At 40.1% G+C, this 17,616-nt stretch overlaps 1 protein-coding gene and 2 long non-coding RNA genes across 3 annotated transcripts in view; 2 read left to right on the top strand and 1 right to left on the bottom strand.

The window, feature by feature from the left end:
• The window catches only part of LOC102076253 (uncharacterized), a 79,578-nt gene extending 73,218 nt beyond the window's left edge, over nucleotides 1-6,360 (top strand). The window contains exon 5 of the long non-coding RNA XR_266596.3: nucleotides 6,088-6,360. This is a non-coding gene — a long non-coding RNA (uncharacterized LOC102076253). The remainder of the gene's footprint in view (nucleotides 1-6,087) is intronic.
• Nucleotides 6,361-8,868: 2,508 nt separating this feature from the next.
• Nucleotides 8,869-13,451, bottom strand: LOC102076324 (uncharacterized). The gene is made up of 3 exons (XR_266597.4): nucleotides 13,328-13,451; nucleotides 12,610-12,776; nucleotides 8,869-9,775 (listed from the first exon to the last, which is right to left on the bottom strand). It is a non-coding gene; the product is annotated as an uncharacterized LOC102076324 (long non-coding RNA).
• On the top strand, nucleotides 13,430-15,698 carry LOC102076379 (uncharacterized). Its single transcript, XM_005455289.3, has 3 exons — nucleotides 13,430-13,750; nucleotides 13,860-13,918; nucleotides 14,054-15,698. Exons 1-3 carry the CDS (start codon nucleotides 13,722-13,724, stop codon nucleotides 14,764-14,766), a joined length of 801 nt encoding a protein of 266 aa, XP_005455346.1. The 5' UTR covers nucleotides 13,430-13,721; the 3' UTR covers nucleotides 14,767-15,698.
• Nucleotides 15,699-17,616: the final 1,918 nt, after the last annotated feature.

The following is a 17,616-nucleotide window of genomic DNA, read 5'->3' on the forward strand; positions in this document are numbered from 1 at the left end:
TTTCAAGGAGTTTTCTTGAATTTTGTTGTCGTTTTCAAACACGATATGGTTTTCAGGTATTTAGGACTGCCAAAGTGCATTATTTAATAATAATTTTCAGTATTTGTCATCTCAAAACTGTCCCCTTATTGAGGAGAAAATGTCATATTTCTTGGATTAAACAACACAAAATTTCACATCATTTCTCCAGCCATGCCTATTAAAGCGCTTGACTCTATATATCAGGTTTCATCTCCGCCACAATTATTCATTTCTCATCTGTTGGGAGTTAATTAAGACACCACATCATTAATTGATCCTGATATGCAATTCATTCACAGGAAAAGTAATTTCCTTTTTGATTGCTAACTGCCTTGGCTTCTAATCAATGTTTTACTTTGCATTCACTCGTGTGAAAGAGTTGCTTCTGCAAATGCTACGCCGAGTGCAGCAGGTGACAATGTGTTACATCAATAAGCAACGATCCTCTTTTGAGTTTGTTTATCTCCCTTTGAGTCTGCGTATGTTCAGCTGTGGACATATATTGAGTCTCAATACACTGTGACATAGGAAAAATCACAGCCTATTGTTTATTTGTGTTATGTAATATTAATAGAAACCTTTCATTTGTTTTAATTAATGACAAAATGAGTAATATGGCTGGGAGAAAAATAGTCTAAAAATTTCCTTTTAATGAATAATATTACGATTTGAGAACATGCGTTGTTATGCCGTTTATTCATTTGTAGCAGACATAGTCTAGCCTCACTGAAAGGCTGAAAATGTGAGCAGCTGAAGTGGTGTTTTTGTTCCAAAACAAATAAGGTTTTAAAGCCAGAAATAAGCAGCTGGCAAGGCCCCAGCCCTGCAGATACATTATGGTCATTTTATTCGATCAGACATTAAATATCTTAGTTATTGCGCCTTTAAGCAATGAAGGCTTTATGAATATGTATGCACTGTGGCATGTTAATTACACCCAGGTCAAATATCATTTGCATAATATTAGTGTTTCAGAGGACTGAACGTAGTTGGATTAGGGGTTTTCGGAATCATAACAGTTTTTCTAGTGTCAGATAAGTTGGCAATAAAGAATTAATTATTTTTCAGATTTCACCAGTGCACTCTCCTAATAATTTAGGCTACTAATTCTTTTTTGGGTGAAATGCCAGACAAAGATGTCAAATGTCTGTCAACTTTAAGTGCAATGCAGGTATTACTAGTTATTTTTCAGTTTATATGAATAATGTAACATGGATATCTAAAAACCTACATATACAGACAATTTAAGTGCACGGTAATCATGTTTTTTATCCCTTTTGCAAAAAAAGGTATTATTCTTTCAGTTTTTCATCATCATTATCTTGGAGCTACTTGACTTTTCTACATGGTAAGCTCATGAAGGGTGCAGCTTTGCCTAACAATGGAGAAACAAGAACTCTGCAAAGGTTATCACACCCCTGTGTTACACCTGCTTGATCAGTGGGGTCACCACGCAAGAAAGGAAGCAGCAAATGAAAAATTAAAGACGATTTCAATTTGTGACAGGGAAAACCCTTTGATAACCGGATATGTGGCTGGATAAACAGACTGACAGATGAACTGATGAATAATACACTAACAGACTTTATGAGTGGGATTGATTCCTTCTCAGATCAATACTTCTCATACTTACCTTGATGTGAAAGTGCAGGTATTGCCATTGTGAATCAGAGCACATCACAGCCATCTCTAGGGAACTCCGCTCTTCAGCTTAAAAAAGCAGCCGAAAAATTCAGCATTAGTTCTACTCAAAGCTACTGAATGTCACTGGTTCTCCCTTCCCCAGTTGGCTCGCAACAGACACGCGTGCACACGTACGCATACTCCTGTGTTTGCATACTAATTTCTTTGTGCTAAACACCTTTCCATCATTCCTCTGATGAAATCTCTAGGCGACGAGATGCACAGTTGTTTGAATTGTTTGTTTGGAGTTTGTTATTCACTTGTTAATGAAACACAAAGGCACACAGCATCTTGAAGTGAAGAGTGGCATGCTGTTATACTCAGTCTGTAACCCAGAATAGGAACATCAAAACTGCAAAATCTCCAATGACAGCTTATCACTTTGAAAGACGAATGAGGACTGAAATTCTGCAAAGAAGTAAACGGAATAATTTTTCACACCAATTTTAAAAAGAATATTTACTTAGCCACTCAGCTGGCACTGGCAGTTATTCTGTCTGATCATCAGTTCAGCACTTTAGCCCTGACTACCATATCGAAACATCTTATTTGAACAAGAAGTTCAGTGAAATTATATGACCATTAATGAGTGTGACCGGTGTCTGCAATGCTGACTTCAAGAATTGAATAGAGTTTTGTAATGACTTTGGTGTTACCCTGTTTTTATCATAATGTGGCATGAAAATGGGGTGAGGAATGCTCACTGAGTGGACTGAATGAATGTAGCCTTAGCTCTGCTGTCTCACTGAGGGCCCTAATCACACCTCAGCCTCTCTTGGCTTTGCTATTCACTGTGGTTGCAAAAGAGTTGTTGTGTATTAACTAAGTTTTCAGAGTGTTTTTGTAAATCCCTTTTTGTCAGCTCAGTTTGGTTTTATTTATATAGCACCAAATCACAATACTTGCCTCAATACACTTTATATTATGAGATAAAGACCCCACAATAATGTGTTGTATTCCTTGCTGATGCTTTGCTTTGTTTGATGGTGATTTTGGATTGCAGTAGGGTAGACCCAGATAAAACTATTTTAGAGTTTCACCTGCACCTGCATTTAGGGTGCTGGTGGCCACGGAGGTAGCGCACGTCATTTACCAATCAGAAGGTCAGTAGTTTCTGTTCTTGCCTCCTCCAGGACTCATGTTGAAGTATCCTAATTGAAGCCTGAGTTGTCTCTGGTGCAGCTACTGGAGTGTGAATGTTAGGCATAGAAAAAAACTTGTATAAACAAGGTTTTGAGTGATTGAGTAAGATTTGTAGTAAGAAAGCACTTTGAGGACTCAAATTGAGTAGAAAGTGCTACATAAGGACCTGTCCATTTGCTATTCATTTCAACCTGTTAAACTGAGTTTTTAAATTTGATTTGTTTACCTGGGAAAACCAGGAAGAGTGTTTGAGTTTGAACGTTTTGTCCATTCCTTAGAGAGGCAGAGTGCCTCAAGTTGCTGAGAGGCTAGGCATCTTTGTTGAGGTCGCCTCCCCACACATGTGAGTGACAGCTCAAGTGGGACACCATTTTATTTGCACTGAAGCACAGATGGAGCCGGATTTTGTATGTGAGTGCAATCCCAAAATAGTGCTGACAGGTGTGGTTAGATTTGTGGATGATTTATAAAAGTCGTGCTATTTTTTTAAACACAGGCACAGTCAGTTCATTTCAATATGAAATGCCCATTATGCAGAGAGCCAATTAAGACATGATATTTCGCTTCAGTTAATTTCCTAACAGGAAAGTGCAGTTTGTCAATTGTAATCAGAAAAGCATATAAATATAAGTCATTACGTGTATGTTGAATTAAGGCATACAGAGGCAGCCTGGCAGAGAGAGTCATTATAATGGAAACAGACTTCAGTAACTGACAGGCCGCTGTGCAGGACTGTAAGTCATGTGATTTAGTAACATCCAAAGCATTAGTAAATCTAGCTCATGGTTGGTAGTTGGTAGCACCCTTGAGCACTCCTCAGCATAGACTGCCTCCTCAAGTGGCCTCTGTCAGAGTGGAAAAGGGTGCACACAGGTAGACTACATCTCATGCAGAAGGCACAATGTGAAAAAGATAGGGGACTGCAAAAAGAGTCTAGTTAGGCAGCATCAGATCATTGTCTACAGGTTAACTTAGGAAATCAAGAAGTTTATTCAAGCGAAGGCAGAGGCAAAGATTAAATGGTAGAAGTTGGTAGGGGTTGAGACAGGCTCCAGGTGGTAGGGAAGTGTTGCCAGATGACTTGGAAAGTACAGCTGAAGTGGTGAGTTAAATTCCCAGGAAGTCGTGTAGTCTATACTTTGGAAAGAGAAAAGAGGACGAGGAGACTTGACGAAGAAGAAATGAAGAAGGTAGACAGAATTACTTGGAGGCAAGCAAAGACTGGGGTCTAAGGAAAAGGCTTATAGTGAGTTTTAAATACGGCTAGAATGTAAAGAAGGAGAAAGGGACTTATTTTGATTGGCTAGGCAGAAAAATCAAGCTGGAAAAGATGCGCAGCAGGTTAGGGTAATTAAAGATGCAGATGGAAATCTCCTAACAAGCGATTAGTGTGTGTGTTACGAAGATGGGAGGAGTACTCTAAGGAGTTCGTGAATGAGGAAAATTAGAAAAAGGGGGACAGATGGAAGAAAGTTACTGAATCAGGAAGTGCAGAGAATTAGAAAGGATGCGAAGGACATAAAGGCACCTGTGAACAGGGTGAAGATTCAAAAGGTTGTTGGTCCAGATTATATACATATGGGAGATATGGAAATCATGTATCATGTCTAGGAGAGAGGGCAACAGACATTTGTGTGAGAGGCTACTTGAGGAATGGGCAAGTGTTCTATTATTGCTTTTCAAGAACAATTGCTATCTGCAAAGCTGTAGCAACTAGAGAGGGTTCATGCTTACAAGCCATACCATCAAGATGTAAGAAAAAGTTGTTGAAGCTAGGTTACAAAGAGAGGTGACTATTGGTGAGCAGCAGTATGGCTACTTTGAGAGTGCTGATGGAGAATTACAGCTGCACTGTAGCTCTAAAGAAAGCATATGATGGTTTGCCAAGACTGGCACTGTGGTACTGCTTGAGGAAGTCAAGTGTGGCAGAGAAGTATGTGAGAGTGGTGCAGGACATTTATGAGGACTGAAAGACAGTGGTGACGTGTGCAGCAGGAGTGACAGATGGGTTCAAGGTGGGGGTTGAATTACATCAAGGATAATCTCTGAGCCCTTTCTTATTTGCAATCTGTGATGGATAGGTTGAAAGATGAGACCATGCAGGAGTTTCATGTGTGATGATGTTTGCAGACGACATTGTGATCTGTAGTGAGAGTTGGCAGCAGGTGGATGAGATCCTGGAAGCATGGAGGTATGAGCTGGAGAGAAGAGGAATGAAAGCTAGTAGAAGCAAGACAGAATATGTGTCTGAATGAGGAGACAGGTGTAATGGTGTAGAGATAATGAAGGTGGGATTTTAAGAACCTAGGGTCAGTCATCGAAAGCAATGAACAATGCACAAAAGAGGTGACGAAGACAGGCAGGCTGGTGTGGATGGAGAGAGTGTTGGTGATTTGTAACAGAAATGTAAAATAAAATGTAAAAAAAAATTGATCAGTTTCAAATAAGTCAATTATTTGTTGAAAAGGCAACATTTGAGGCAATATAGGAAAGCAAAAAGTAGAGCTTGAAAATCATTGACTCATTAAAATCCCACCTGGAGAAATTCTTTTGATGGGCTGCAGGGAGGGATAACTTTTCATTCTCAGTCAGTTATAACTACCTATTACTTTTTTTGCTGAACAGAATAGAGTTGTACAGTTTCCAGTACTGCTGAATGATGAAAGGTGATTGATTTTTTTTGTATTCGGGGGTAATTTGAAATGCTTTATCATACAGTCACTGCCAAAGTGTCAGCTGTGATTAGGCTCCACTCTACAGCATCATACTGTGTTCACTTAGCAATCAAGGTCTCCTGTCTTTGTCTGATGCTTTTTTCTCTCTCTTTTGTTTATTTCTACAAATGCAAGCTAGTGCAGGGCAACTGGGCAAGTTTCTGACTTTCTTATTTGTCATTTTTGTCATTTACCACAACAACAGCCTCATTATATTTGTAATACCCATTGTTTTGCATTAGGAGTCGTTGTTTCAGTATGTTTTAGTATTTTTGCCAATAGCTTGATTGATGAACTTGAAATAAGGCAATGTTTGCATTATAATCTATTATTTTATTATTGTTTTATTCATTCATTTTAGACATTTTTCATTTTAGATTAGTTCATCTTTTATTGTTATACATAGCAACTAGCTCTTTTTTGATGAGAATGTTTTAAATGCAGCAAGGCAGCAATAGCGGACAACAGCATAACTCCAGCTCTGGTGTCTACCACGTGCTTCCTTACCTGTCTCTTTCTTGTGCAGGCTTTAATTACCTGGTCCCACCTGTAGCGCAATCTTGTCTGCTGATTGGCTCCCAGTGTTCTGCCACCTAACTGGGGATTGGCCTTTTGTCTCATTATTAGAGCAGGATAAGTAACAGCATTATAATAAAATTATGCACAAGTATATGATGACCTTTCTCCGATGGGTGCCCTCTCCCTCCCTCCCAGCTTTCCTCTCCCTTAGCGACAGGGTGAGGACTTTGGCCATCCGGGAGCGGCTCAGAGTAGACCCGTGACTCCTCTACATCAAAGGGAGCCATTTGAGGTGGGTGTGACAAGGATGCCTCCTGGGCGCTTCCTGGGTGCTCTGGGCATGTCTCACCAGGAGGAGACCCTGGGTCAGACCCAGGACAGGCTGGAGAACTATGTCTCTCAGCTAGCCTGGGAACACCTTGGTGTTCCCCAGATAAGCTAGAGGAGGTGGCTAAGGAGAGGGAGATCTGGGCTTCTCTGCTTGGGCTGCTGCCCCCGCAACCCGGTCCTGAATAAACCGAAGAAAATGGATGGATGGATATAATGCCATTAAAAGATCTGAAGGAAAACAACACAATGGAAGATAATTAAGGATACAGCAAGTGACAAATATCCAAAACCAACATTAAATCCAAAATAATCTTTGTTTGGTTGACCTCAGTGGCAGACTCCATGAACAGATCATGTTACACATATTGTGGTTGACCTTGCACATGCTGCCATGCCTGGAGGGGAGCTCCTCATTCTTATGCCAGTAGACATTATACCAAGGTGGGGGTGAAGCTGAACTCTGCTATGCTGGAAATCAGAGGCAGCAAAAGTCAAATGTAGAAGCCATTTATATATCATGACCTGGATGACTGAGAACCTACACTGACAGACTATTGATTTATAATGTCCATACAATCGCACAACATATAAGATTTTTGCAACGTCTTGGTTTACCTGTCAGTCTGAAGCAGAAAGAAAGAAACAGATGATGATTTCATCTATTTTTGTGTTAAGTTTTTAAAAACATGAGTCCATTAGAGTGTCTTTTAGTAAAGGTCTTACAGCAGCACTGACATTTCCTGACAGCAGATAAGGCATTGCCCCCATGAAGCTGTGCTTGTTCTTGGAGTAGATTTCCGCTGTATTTGCAGTACTGTCTCCCTTCACCACAAGGATGCTGGCCAATTAAAATCTCAAAATCTGTGTTATTCAGCACAACCAAATGGCTGTTGACTGCTGTGCAGGAGCCTACAGCGTGGAGGACGGAACTTCCTATGAAAAGTTTAGCGGGTTGGCTTCCAGATGGTAGACAGATCTGCTTAATGCACCATAGGGGATGGTGAGAAAACTGCTGCAATAAAATTAGACTAGTCACATAGTGCACTTTCTAGGCATTACAAGGAAAATGTTATTTCTATTTTTTATGTAAAAAAAAAAAAAAACCCTCTGTGGTTAAGAAATGAAGATGTCTGAACTGTAACTGAACTGATAACCCAAATAATTTTAGGTGTTGTCTGGTGGGTGGGTTGTCTAGTGCGTGTTAAAAGAAGTAAGCTTCTCGGACAGTCAATAAACATACTGTCAATAGACTGTATGTTAAAGATGGACACAGCTTTCAAGTCTAAAAAGTTAAACTAGTCAGTAGAAGTTAATTGAAAATGTCTATCAGCTCCCTTCACCGATGACCTCAGTAAACACTAAAAATCAAAATTATATAAACAACACACAACAGCATAGCAGTCTATGTGGAGGAGCATCAGTATGAATCTAGGGCGTGCTTCTTATCAATCTGCAGGTCTACCTTGTAAGGGGATGGGACCTCACTAACAAGTGCTAATATAACGTTACCTAAGTGCATAACTAGTTTATCAAATTATGGACTTACATACTTGCACTTGCTGTTTTGGATGTATATATTCAGAGTGAGTGCAGATGTTGCACTCGAAATGGTCAAAAGTTGAGTATGGAATCCTTTCATAGCATAGAGAAAATGTCTTTGTTTATATAAAACTCTCTTGTGGAACAAATGGTAAGCATGTCAGATGTTCTCTTTATGAATTTATACGTTAAAATAAATATATTAACAAGTTTGGTTTGCTACCTGATTTTTTTACAATTGCATTTTTTGCAATTGTTTCACGTTTATATTTTTTTGCTTTTTTATTATTATTTTTTGTTTCATGTCATGTTGTCTCTTGAAGTCATTTGTAATTTTCATTGACATGCAGTCAGTGGTTTCACAAATTATAAATGTTTGAAAAATGCAGCAGCTGGCATGACAAACACTGTAAATGCTGCGATGGTCATTCCCTGTATTTGCTAAACTTGTTGATTTCAATGTGAGACAATACAGCCCTCTAGAAATTCATGTGCAATACTAGTAAGTACACAGACACAGAGGTGTCTACTAAACTAAAATACTGACAAATTGAGTGTGATCCTGCTGATATACATTGTGGATGTACTGCATTTATAATTTTGTGGGCAAGTTCAATTGAGTTTACTTTTCATTTCATTTTACTTTCATGTTGTCGAGGAGGTGAGACATTGTGCTGTGCCAGGTCCAGAGGCAGAGGGGCAGGTGGGTGATGACAGAGACGGGTGCACAGACACCATGAACAGAGAAAAGGAGCCAAGACTTGCCAAGCATACACAGACACCAGCAAGCCCCCAAATGACACAACATATGGAGTACGGCTGAAAAATCCCTCCACCCTTCTCCACCCGCCATCATCGCAGCGTCTTTTCCTGCCACACAGCAGCTCTGTGAAAAACAGGCACTGACGCTGCGACTGAAAGTGGAGAATTTGAATATTTTGCAACAATGGCAACAGCGTTAGGCAAATCCTCCAAAGACATGTTAAATCAGATCCTGATTCATACAGAGAGAAGCTCTGCTGAAAACATTTAATTTTGTATAATAAGTGAATCAGTGAAGCTTGTTATTAATAATATTTTTCCCTGCAGTATCAGAGATGGTGAGGTGCCATCTTAAGAAGACAGAGGGTATGAATGAATAGCAGAAAGTGAGTGTTATAAGATTTATTTGTGATGTGTTTGTCTTGGTGTAATCAGTACAGTCAATGTGCTGTCCTCTACAGCAGCTGTCCACCTCTCAATAATGAGGCATAGGCCAATTACCGTCCAGATGACTATCCACTCATTTATTAAAGGCACAATCCTTGTCTGCAGTCCAAAAAGGAAACAGTACAGGGAGGGCTTGACCTTGACTTACAATTACTCCACTTTTATCAAGGCAGAACCCCCCCCAAAACTTTCTGAAGCCTTTCTTTGTCATAGAAACAGGTTTTCAGGTTTTCAATAATTCAGAGATAAACATGATCATGGCATGGAAGCAATCGTGTAGATCAGCTATCACAGCCCAAGAGCTCTTTGTCTTTTTCAGTTGTCCCCTTTCCTTTCTGGGCTTATTTTTCCCTTCCTCACCTCCTTCTCCAACCATCACAGTTCTACTTAGTGCAACTCCACTGTAAAAGCCTTTACCACCAACCGCACCAGCAGAACATCTATGACTGCAGGACACATCCAGTTGTGCAGTGTGCAGCACTGGTGCTAACAGCAGGCTTTACACCCACAGTCATTCAGCTGATTCACATGCTGTCACAATTATGAAGTGCTTGAAGCTGAACCAGGTCAAGTAACTTCTTTCCTGCTGGCTGCCTCTCAGGAGTTCATAGCTGCTTCTGCAGAACAAAACAACACATTCAACTTCGGATTTTCACAGAAAGTAAGTAAGTAAGTGTATATCTCTGGCACCCTCAGTTGGCTGCTGATGCATTCAGTGACAGCATTATGACCAACTGTATGTACATTTATATGTGCTTCATCACTGGTGGGTATTTTTCAGCAAGAGAAATACTTGTCACCATCTGTCATCTCCCACAAACACATGGACAAAATGGCTTATGGTGGTTACAGCGAGAATAAGAAAACAGAACAGTTTTAATAATTTCATTATATAGACCTGGATTCCCCTACAGTTTATAGGCTGCATTAGTTATTCAGGGCTCGAGACATGTATATTTATATAGGTAAACTGGCATACCAAGTGGGCTTAGTTAAAGGTCCAATAAATGTACTATAAACCGGGAAGGCATGGCATGGCATGGCAAGAGTGCATTGATCATTAAGCATTCATGCATGATTTTGTGCAACAGAAGCGTTATTAGTTAATGTAAAATCTCAGCAATTTGTCTGAATTAAAAGTATTTCTGCATTGCAGTCATCACGAATAATGAGTTATTAATTATGTTCGTGTCCTGTTCATGGACAGCAGAATGTTCATGTTGTATCTTGGATGTGTTTAGCTTGCTTGGAGAGTTCGAACCGTGGATTCATCCTTACTGTTTTACTCTCTTTAACCTGAAAACCAAGCGTTAGCTGGCCTGTTTAGAACCAGGAATACTGTAACTAAGTATTGCCTGACACTGCACCCATCATAGTGGGATAGTTTAGGGCAAGACTATGCAAAGTAGAATCCACAGCAGTGAAATAAAGACTGACAGGTGACTATCCCCAATACAAACCATCATATGCATGCTGAAATCAGCCACAAGTTTGTTTGGAAAATCACAAGCAATATTTGCTGAGTGCTCCCATTTTTGTAATTGGTGTATAATTTAAAGGCGCCATGGTAGTGGTGTCATTAGTATTTTTACTTTAGGCCTTACAGCATCTTCTTGTTGCATTTTTCTCATTTTAGAAAGCCTGAAGAGAGGCACAGATTGCATGCAACAGTCGATGTTCAGTTAGTTAAAAGATGAAAAAAGCCAGGCCCCGAAAAAGCCAAAATTAATCAAATCGCAGGCTCAGCATGCGTGGTGAAGGCAAGTCTCTATAATGAATGTTGTATGAACAGGAGATGGATTGGAGGGCTTGCTAATTTAGTAATGTAGAAACTAATGGCTTGCTTCCTCTTGTATACTCTGCCATTTCCGTGGTTACCTCACTCAGCAGTGTATATTTTGACCATTACTTTTTTGAGGAAACTGTCGGTCTGTGTGTGTGCATCCGTGTGTGTGTCCCTCCTCTTCTTTCCCTCACTCCCTCTGCTGATTGCTATTCGTGTTTCAGAGGCAGCCTGAGCCCTAGAGCTCAAAGAGTTCAGTATCCACAGTTGTCCACAGTAGTGAGAAAACGAATGAGGAGGCAGCAAGAAAAGAGTACGGGAAGGAGGAGAAGCCAGGAATTCATTAAAACAGTTACTATGTTAATAAATACCAGTTTACGTTTCTAACAAAGGCTCATGTAAATTTACATAAAGGTTGATCGAGTGCATCCATCTGGAACATGAAGTAGCTGCCTCGATCACACTATTTTAGGCTGCAGTTCTCACCTCGAGCCTTTATGACATTCAAACGTATATAATTTCTCTCAGACAATATGTGTACATCTGTGTTTTTGCATGCCATCTCACACCCTCAAGCTTAAATAGCGTGCCGCTTCTTCCTTACTCCGCTGGCTACCCACCTGCAACATGCATATGTAAATGTCCATTTAAAAGGGATTTATACCTTTTTTGTTAGAAATAACAAAAAATACTTTGATATTAATGCGTGTACACTGCCTTCAGCTGTTTTTATCTGCGAGAATTTTCAGTGTAACGCTAACACATTATAATGAAATGTAATTCCGGACTACCGGTTCTCATGTGGTCTCCAACATCAGATTCGAGGTTGAATTCTTTGAGATATAAACAAACAAATGCTCAAAACCATATTAAAGATTACAAGGCTGCATATATTCTCACTCTTTATCTCTCTCTCAACTCGTACATGCAAACATGCCAACACACACACACACACACACACACACACACACACACACACGTATACGCCTACTCACGACCACTGGAATATACACTCTGGCAAATACTGTTTGCTGATATGCGGATTGGGTTTAAGAGCGGAACAGTGAGCATTTCAATCTAAACAGTAAACACTCTTAATTGGATTGTGTGCTTATGTGCTTTGATGTGAATCCTCTAAGGACTGTATATTATTAGGCCTAATTGATTCTGATACATATTTACATGAGTTCAGAAAATTACTCCCCCCCCCCCCCAACAAATATAAATGAATAAATAAATAAATAAAGTGAGTGGCTTATTCATGAGTTGAATTGCCACCATTTGGTTGACACTACCATTACTGAAACATTGTGTTATTGAGGTGCACTGCAGACTTCCTGATTCTCACAAATGAGGCCTAGTAAAGGCGATGGAAGCCAAGCAAGGGGGCTCACCATCACCCTAAGGTTGAGAGGTAGAGCGCTGAACATCTTTTGCTAGACTTGAATACTGTCACCTGCCTCCGGAGGGTGTGAGTCAGGCAAGCCAACCTTTTCCTCTACATATAAGTATTTAAAGTCCCCAAAAATGTCAGCCAACACAAGGCCAATGCAGTCACTTTGCTGATGGATAAGACACCAACACCACAGTGTGTATGTGGTCTGTGAGCGCTACAGAAATCCAAAAGTCAGACAGCAAAGTTCAAGACCAGTCTAGCTCATACTTAACACTAGACAGATGGTCTTCCAAATGCAGGAGCAGAGGATTAGGTCTGGAGGTTGATTGAAGGTTTGTGCCACTTTTTGGCACCGTTCTCCTCCGGGTGACACCGTGGTGGAGGAAATAACACAAGCTCCTTGGCCAAGCGGGCATTCACATCTTTGGTTTCACATCACCTGCAATTTGAATTCCATTACTTGCCGTGCCACACTTCAAATAAAGCTCGGTCCTATTAATTACCAAAGTATGGGTTCAGGGTAAAGGTGAACGTGCAATTACAGAATTAAATCAAGGCCCTGTTTAGCTTGTCAGTCCTGACAGAAATAATTTGGGTGAATTATTAAATGCTTCCACCGCTCTCAGCTGCTTCATTGCCACCTCAGACATATCAAGCAGCGAGAATCCACCCTCTGCTCCTTCTTCTCTAAAATAAAACTGTTAATTGTGCTTATTTTAAAGCAAGATTAATAGATTAAGAACTGTTACTGTTGTATGTAAACGTCTATGAGCTGTAGATGTTTTCTGAACCTTTTAATGAACCAGGTCAAGTTTAATGAGATCATTCTTAATCAGTGGTGGTACAGTGATCTTGCAGACATTGTATATAATTATCATTCTTTTAGGTCCAGTGAATTAGAAGTTTTAATTAGCTACTGTTCAGATAATATTAAGTTCCGAGGTTATGCTATAATTAGCATACTGGGCTTGCAAAAACAGTCAAACTTACACAACAATGAATTTTATTCCAATCCAAACTTCTTCTGCTGTGTGTGTGAATAGAATTGTCCCAAATTTTTAAAAGCTGTGGTGTCAGTTTGACCCGCACTCCTTTTTTAAATATGTGTTTCTCTTTCCTTAAATGTAAAAAAATCCAAATGTCTTGTTTTGTAGAGTTCTGCTGCAAGCAAACATTTTAACTAATTTTCTATAATGAAGCAATTTGCCAGTGGCTGACTAGATTCAGTGGCTGAGTTTTGGTCTCTATGACAACCAGCTGTCTGTAATTAGCAAATCAAGCCAGGGTGAGGCTTTAGGCAGTCCGAGTGGCTACAAAAGAAGTCAAGTGGCAAGTGTTCCAGTAATTGTGCTGTCATGAAGTTTATGCTGAAATAACTGCAGGAATGAGTGTTCTTCTCGTGGGTTTTCTCAGGTATTTAAAGCTTAAGGTTTTCTGTGGTTAAAAAAACAATTATAGCTGCTCAGTGCTGTGCTATTTGGCTTACTGATTTTTTTGTGTGTGTGCGTTTTGTTTTTTCTAGCACTGTTGTGCTCCACTCTGTGTCAGCTGGTGGTGCATATTGTGCTAAAACAGCAAGAGGTATGTAGTGCACTTCAATGGATGCTACTACTTTTAAAAATATATATGTAATTACCAATTAGTGGGTATATTTGACATTTCACAACAATGAACTGGCAAACAGGTTTGTTTTGTCTTTGTTTGTCTTTGCTGTAGCCCGTGCAGCTGCCTTGGGTTTGGATTATCCTGGAGTACATGGAGCCCCGGATCTCTCTGGACCAGCTCACCATGGAATCCCCCCTCACCCTTACAATCATGAATGGTTTGAGACTGTACCAAACATGGCCACCCCTCAACAAAATCGGCCAACTTTTAATAACGTAAGGCATAGACAAGCTAACCTAGGAACATCTGACGGATTTCTAATGACCCACGGCACTTACAGACCAGTTCAAAGTGAATACGCAACCAAGCCAGTGCACGGCTTTCCCAGAGAACAGTCGGTCAGTAACCGCGGCTCCAGTTTTAAAGGGGTCAAGCGTGTTGCCCTACCAACACTGGCTGATGCCCCTGGCCAGTTTGACCTTGTGAATAGGGATCCTCAAGGTCACTCGGTTGTCTATAGTGAACATGACCTTGTTGTTGATGAGTCCGTCCCAAATAGACGTGGCATTTTTCGCCATGCGCTCTCCCTGCCCCAAAGCTGGGGTCATGGTGCTTACCAGAGAGCTCTAACTGTACATGGAAAAGAGCCTGTCCTTGGTTCAAATCACTTTCTTAACGAAGGCCATGGAGCAGCAATTACTAGTTCGGGTCCTCCTATGTTTGGTAGTTGGAGATACAGATTTCCCGGCCTCAATGTCAAACAGTTTGTTCAAGGTACCCCAACCCCTTGGTGGTCTGACAGACATGAAATCAGATCCCGTTAGACTTAGTCAAATGAAAGGGTCTGACATTAAAGGCCCTGGCATATAGCTTTGCTGTCTTGTCAGATGGTGTTCCTTTGACAATTTGTTGTTGTTGGTGTGTGTGTGTTTTTTTTTTTTTTTTTTTTTTTTTTTTTTTTTTTTTTTTTTAAAGTTAACAGGCAGGCTTTTTGTGCAGGGTGGGGGTGAGAAGTGAGTCTATCTTAGTTTCACTGGAGACAAAGGGGAGGGATGTCCCTCCTACACTTATCTGTGTACAAGCTCCTATATTGTTTTTTCACCTGTAACTCCAAAATGAGTGATATTACACACTCCCTACTGAATATAAAATTTGGAAATGGTTATGATTCTCTGCCTTTTTTTTTTTTTTTTTTTAAACTCTCCCACCTCCTTATTATAAATGACTCACTGGGGCCTGGATGCTACCACAGTGCCATCTGTTGGTTCTAATGGGTAGAGAGCCTTTGGCTCACATTGTTGTACACAGGTGCTGCTTAATAGAGGGTCAGCCTTTGACAAATCCCATAATCTGTTTACAATCTGTTGTTTGCAAGTACTAGTAGAGGCTATGCTAATTTTTTTCACATAGCCTTGGCATTTCAGTGATGGCATGCTGCACTACTGGTCTGGAGTTTCCAATTAGATAATTCAGACCTTGGTATCACTCATTTAAAAAAGAAAAAACAACAAAAAAAACCTTTAAAATTATTTTTTTCACTAATGCAGAGCATTATCAGGAAATGCAACTGAAGTGTCTAAAATTGTGTAATTGAGTAAAAGTGGCACATTACAGACTTTTGTCTTTGTTTACTGAAAGTTTGTGTGAAATGGTACACTGACCCATAAATCACTCGAGCCTGAGAGTGGGTTATGCGCACTAATCTTGAATTTGAAGAAGGAAACTGATGACAGAACAAAAATAAACCAATCAGCTGTTTGTGATAAGCAGGAAGGAAATCGATCACGGCTGGCTGGAAAAAAGCTCATTCAGTAGCTGCAGTGAGTTTGAACCCCACCTGGCAACCTGACGTGTGTGTGTGTTGGGCTAAATTCAGCCAACAAGTGAAGACCCTTTGAAAATATATTTTACAAGGAAAGGAAGGACAAAGTTGTCTTCAGTCACTGATAGCTACATTAAAAGTGCCACAATGTCCTGTGATCATTTGCCTCCTTAACCTTGATCAATGGCTTAATGACCCTTTTTATAGCTTTGAGGAGGGAAAGGAGGCGGCAGGGGGATTTACTATGTTTAAGCATGTGGACAGCAGTAAGGACCCATCACCACCAGCTCACTGATGCTAACAAAGAAATCTAGCTTTCCAAATCTCATGACATCAGAGCTTCTTTCATGCAACAGTTTCACTTGACTTTGGTAACGATTAACACAAGCTCTTGTTTTAATTAAACATGCCAAATTAAGGCACTTTTAGTGGCTTTAGTTGGTGACATTCTATTACTTTTCATTCTTAAATATTCCAGTAAATCACTGTCACAAATGTCAGTTTTGTTTTTTTTTTTTTTTTTAAACCTAAAAATTTTGCTGCTGTGTTGTGAAGAGTTGAGGCTTCAGGCAGATTTAAGTCAGCACCTCATTGATAGTCTCAAACGCAGCTAAATAGGCTCTTACTGCAGGGCCATTAAATCAAAATATATTTCACGCATTCTGTTTTGTATACACGGTGTAATTATTCGCACTATTAATTTCACACACTCATACATTCCACTCCTTACTGACTTGACCACTATTGTGTACGAAGATTTGTCTGCGACCTAGGCTAGACCAGGCTTGCTGGGCTCTTTATCATGTCTGTTAGAGAAAGCATTTCTGCTTGCTTGAAAAATGTGCAAACACTGAGGCACTGCGTTTTCCCTTAGCATCCTAAACAGTGCCTACAAAATGAATAACTCAAGAACTTTTCAACAGGATAACGGTAAACAGTGTATGAAATCACCTGTCTGTAATTAATAGCTGCGTAAACTGAGGATAATACTGCAACTTTGCAACACACCTTTACTATATAAACCAGGGGTGGGCAACTCCAGGCCTCGAGTGCTGGTTCGCAGGTTTTAGATGTGTCCTTGATCCAACACAGCTGATTCAAATGGCTAAATGACCTTCTCAACATGTCTTGAAGTTCTCCAGAGGCCTGGTAATGAACTAATCATTTGATTCAGGTGTGTTCACCCAGGGTGATATCTAAAACCTGCAGGACACCAGCACTCGAGGCCTGGGGTTGCCCACCCCTGATATAAACCATCCCACAGCCATCAATCCACCAAATGCAATTTTTATTTTTTTAATAAACTAAATTATATCACTTTGTGGTGATAATTTCAGGACCCAAGATCTGAAGTGATAGTTTAAAATATTTTGGTGGGCATTTTGGCCATGTGGGGAGGACCCACAGCAAAGGGCCCTGGGTTGGAGCAAAACCAACCTCTCTGTATTGAGCCTCGTTGCATATGATCGTTGACCCTGCCTGGGGATTTAAACCGACAATAACTTAAATACAGTTTTAGAGTTAAATGTGTCGCACTTTATTGACACCTGGTCTTTATACTGTTTTATACTTCTATTCTATCAAGCAGTGAGATAAATGTATATTGGATTTTTTTTATATACATTATTACGCAACATTTATTTAACCGATATTGTAACTGCTAGGTGTTAACAGTCCTTTTTCATAATCACCTCTTAAAGCTTCCAATTTATGCTCAGCCTGCAGTGAAAACTATGAGCTAAATGAACAATCTTTAAAGAAAGTAGTAAAAACCAGCTGAGCCTAGGAAATTAATCTGAGGAATCACCAGACAACTAAAATAAAGAAACCTTTCCGTTACATTCAGTGTAGG

Source organism: Oreochromis niloticus, linkage group LG11 (assembly GCF_001858045.2).
Source record: "Oreochromis niloticus isolate F11D_XX linkage group LG11, O_niloticus_UMD_NMBU, whole genome shotgun sequence".
Taxonomy (NCBI): Eukaryota; Metazoa; Chordata; class Actinopteri; order Cichliformes; family Cichlidae; genus Oreochromis; species Oreochromis niloticus.

Bases quoted from the DNA above. Each gene is read 5' to 3' on its own strand.
- LOC102076379 (XM_005455289.3), top strand. From the start codon at position 13,722: ATGAGTGTTCTTCTCGTGGGTTTTCTCAG. The intron at 13,751-13,859 runs GTATTTAAAGCT...TGTTTTTTCTAG, and splicing joins CTTCTCGTGGGTTTTCTCAG to CACTGTTGTGCTCCACTCTG. The intron at 13,919-14,053 runs GTATGTAGTGCA...TCTTTGCTGTAG, and splicing joins TTGTGCTAAAACAGCAAGAG to CCCGTGCAGCTGCCTTGGGT.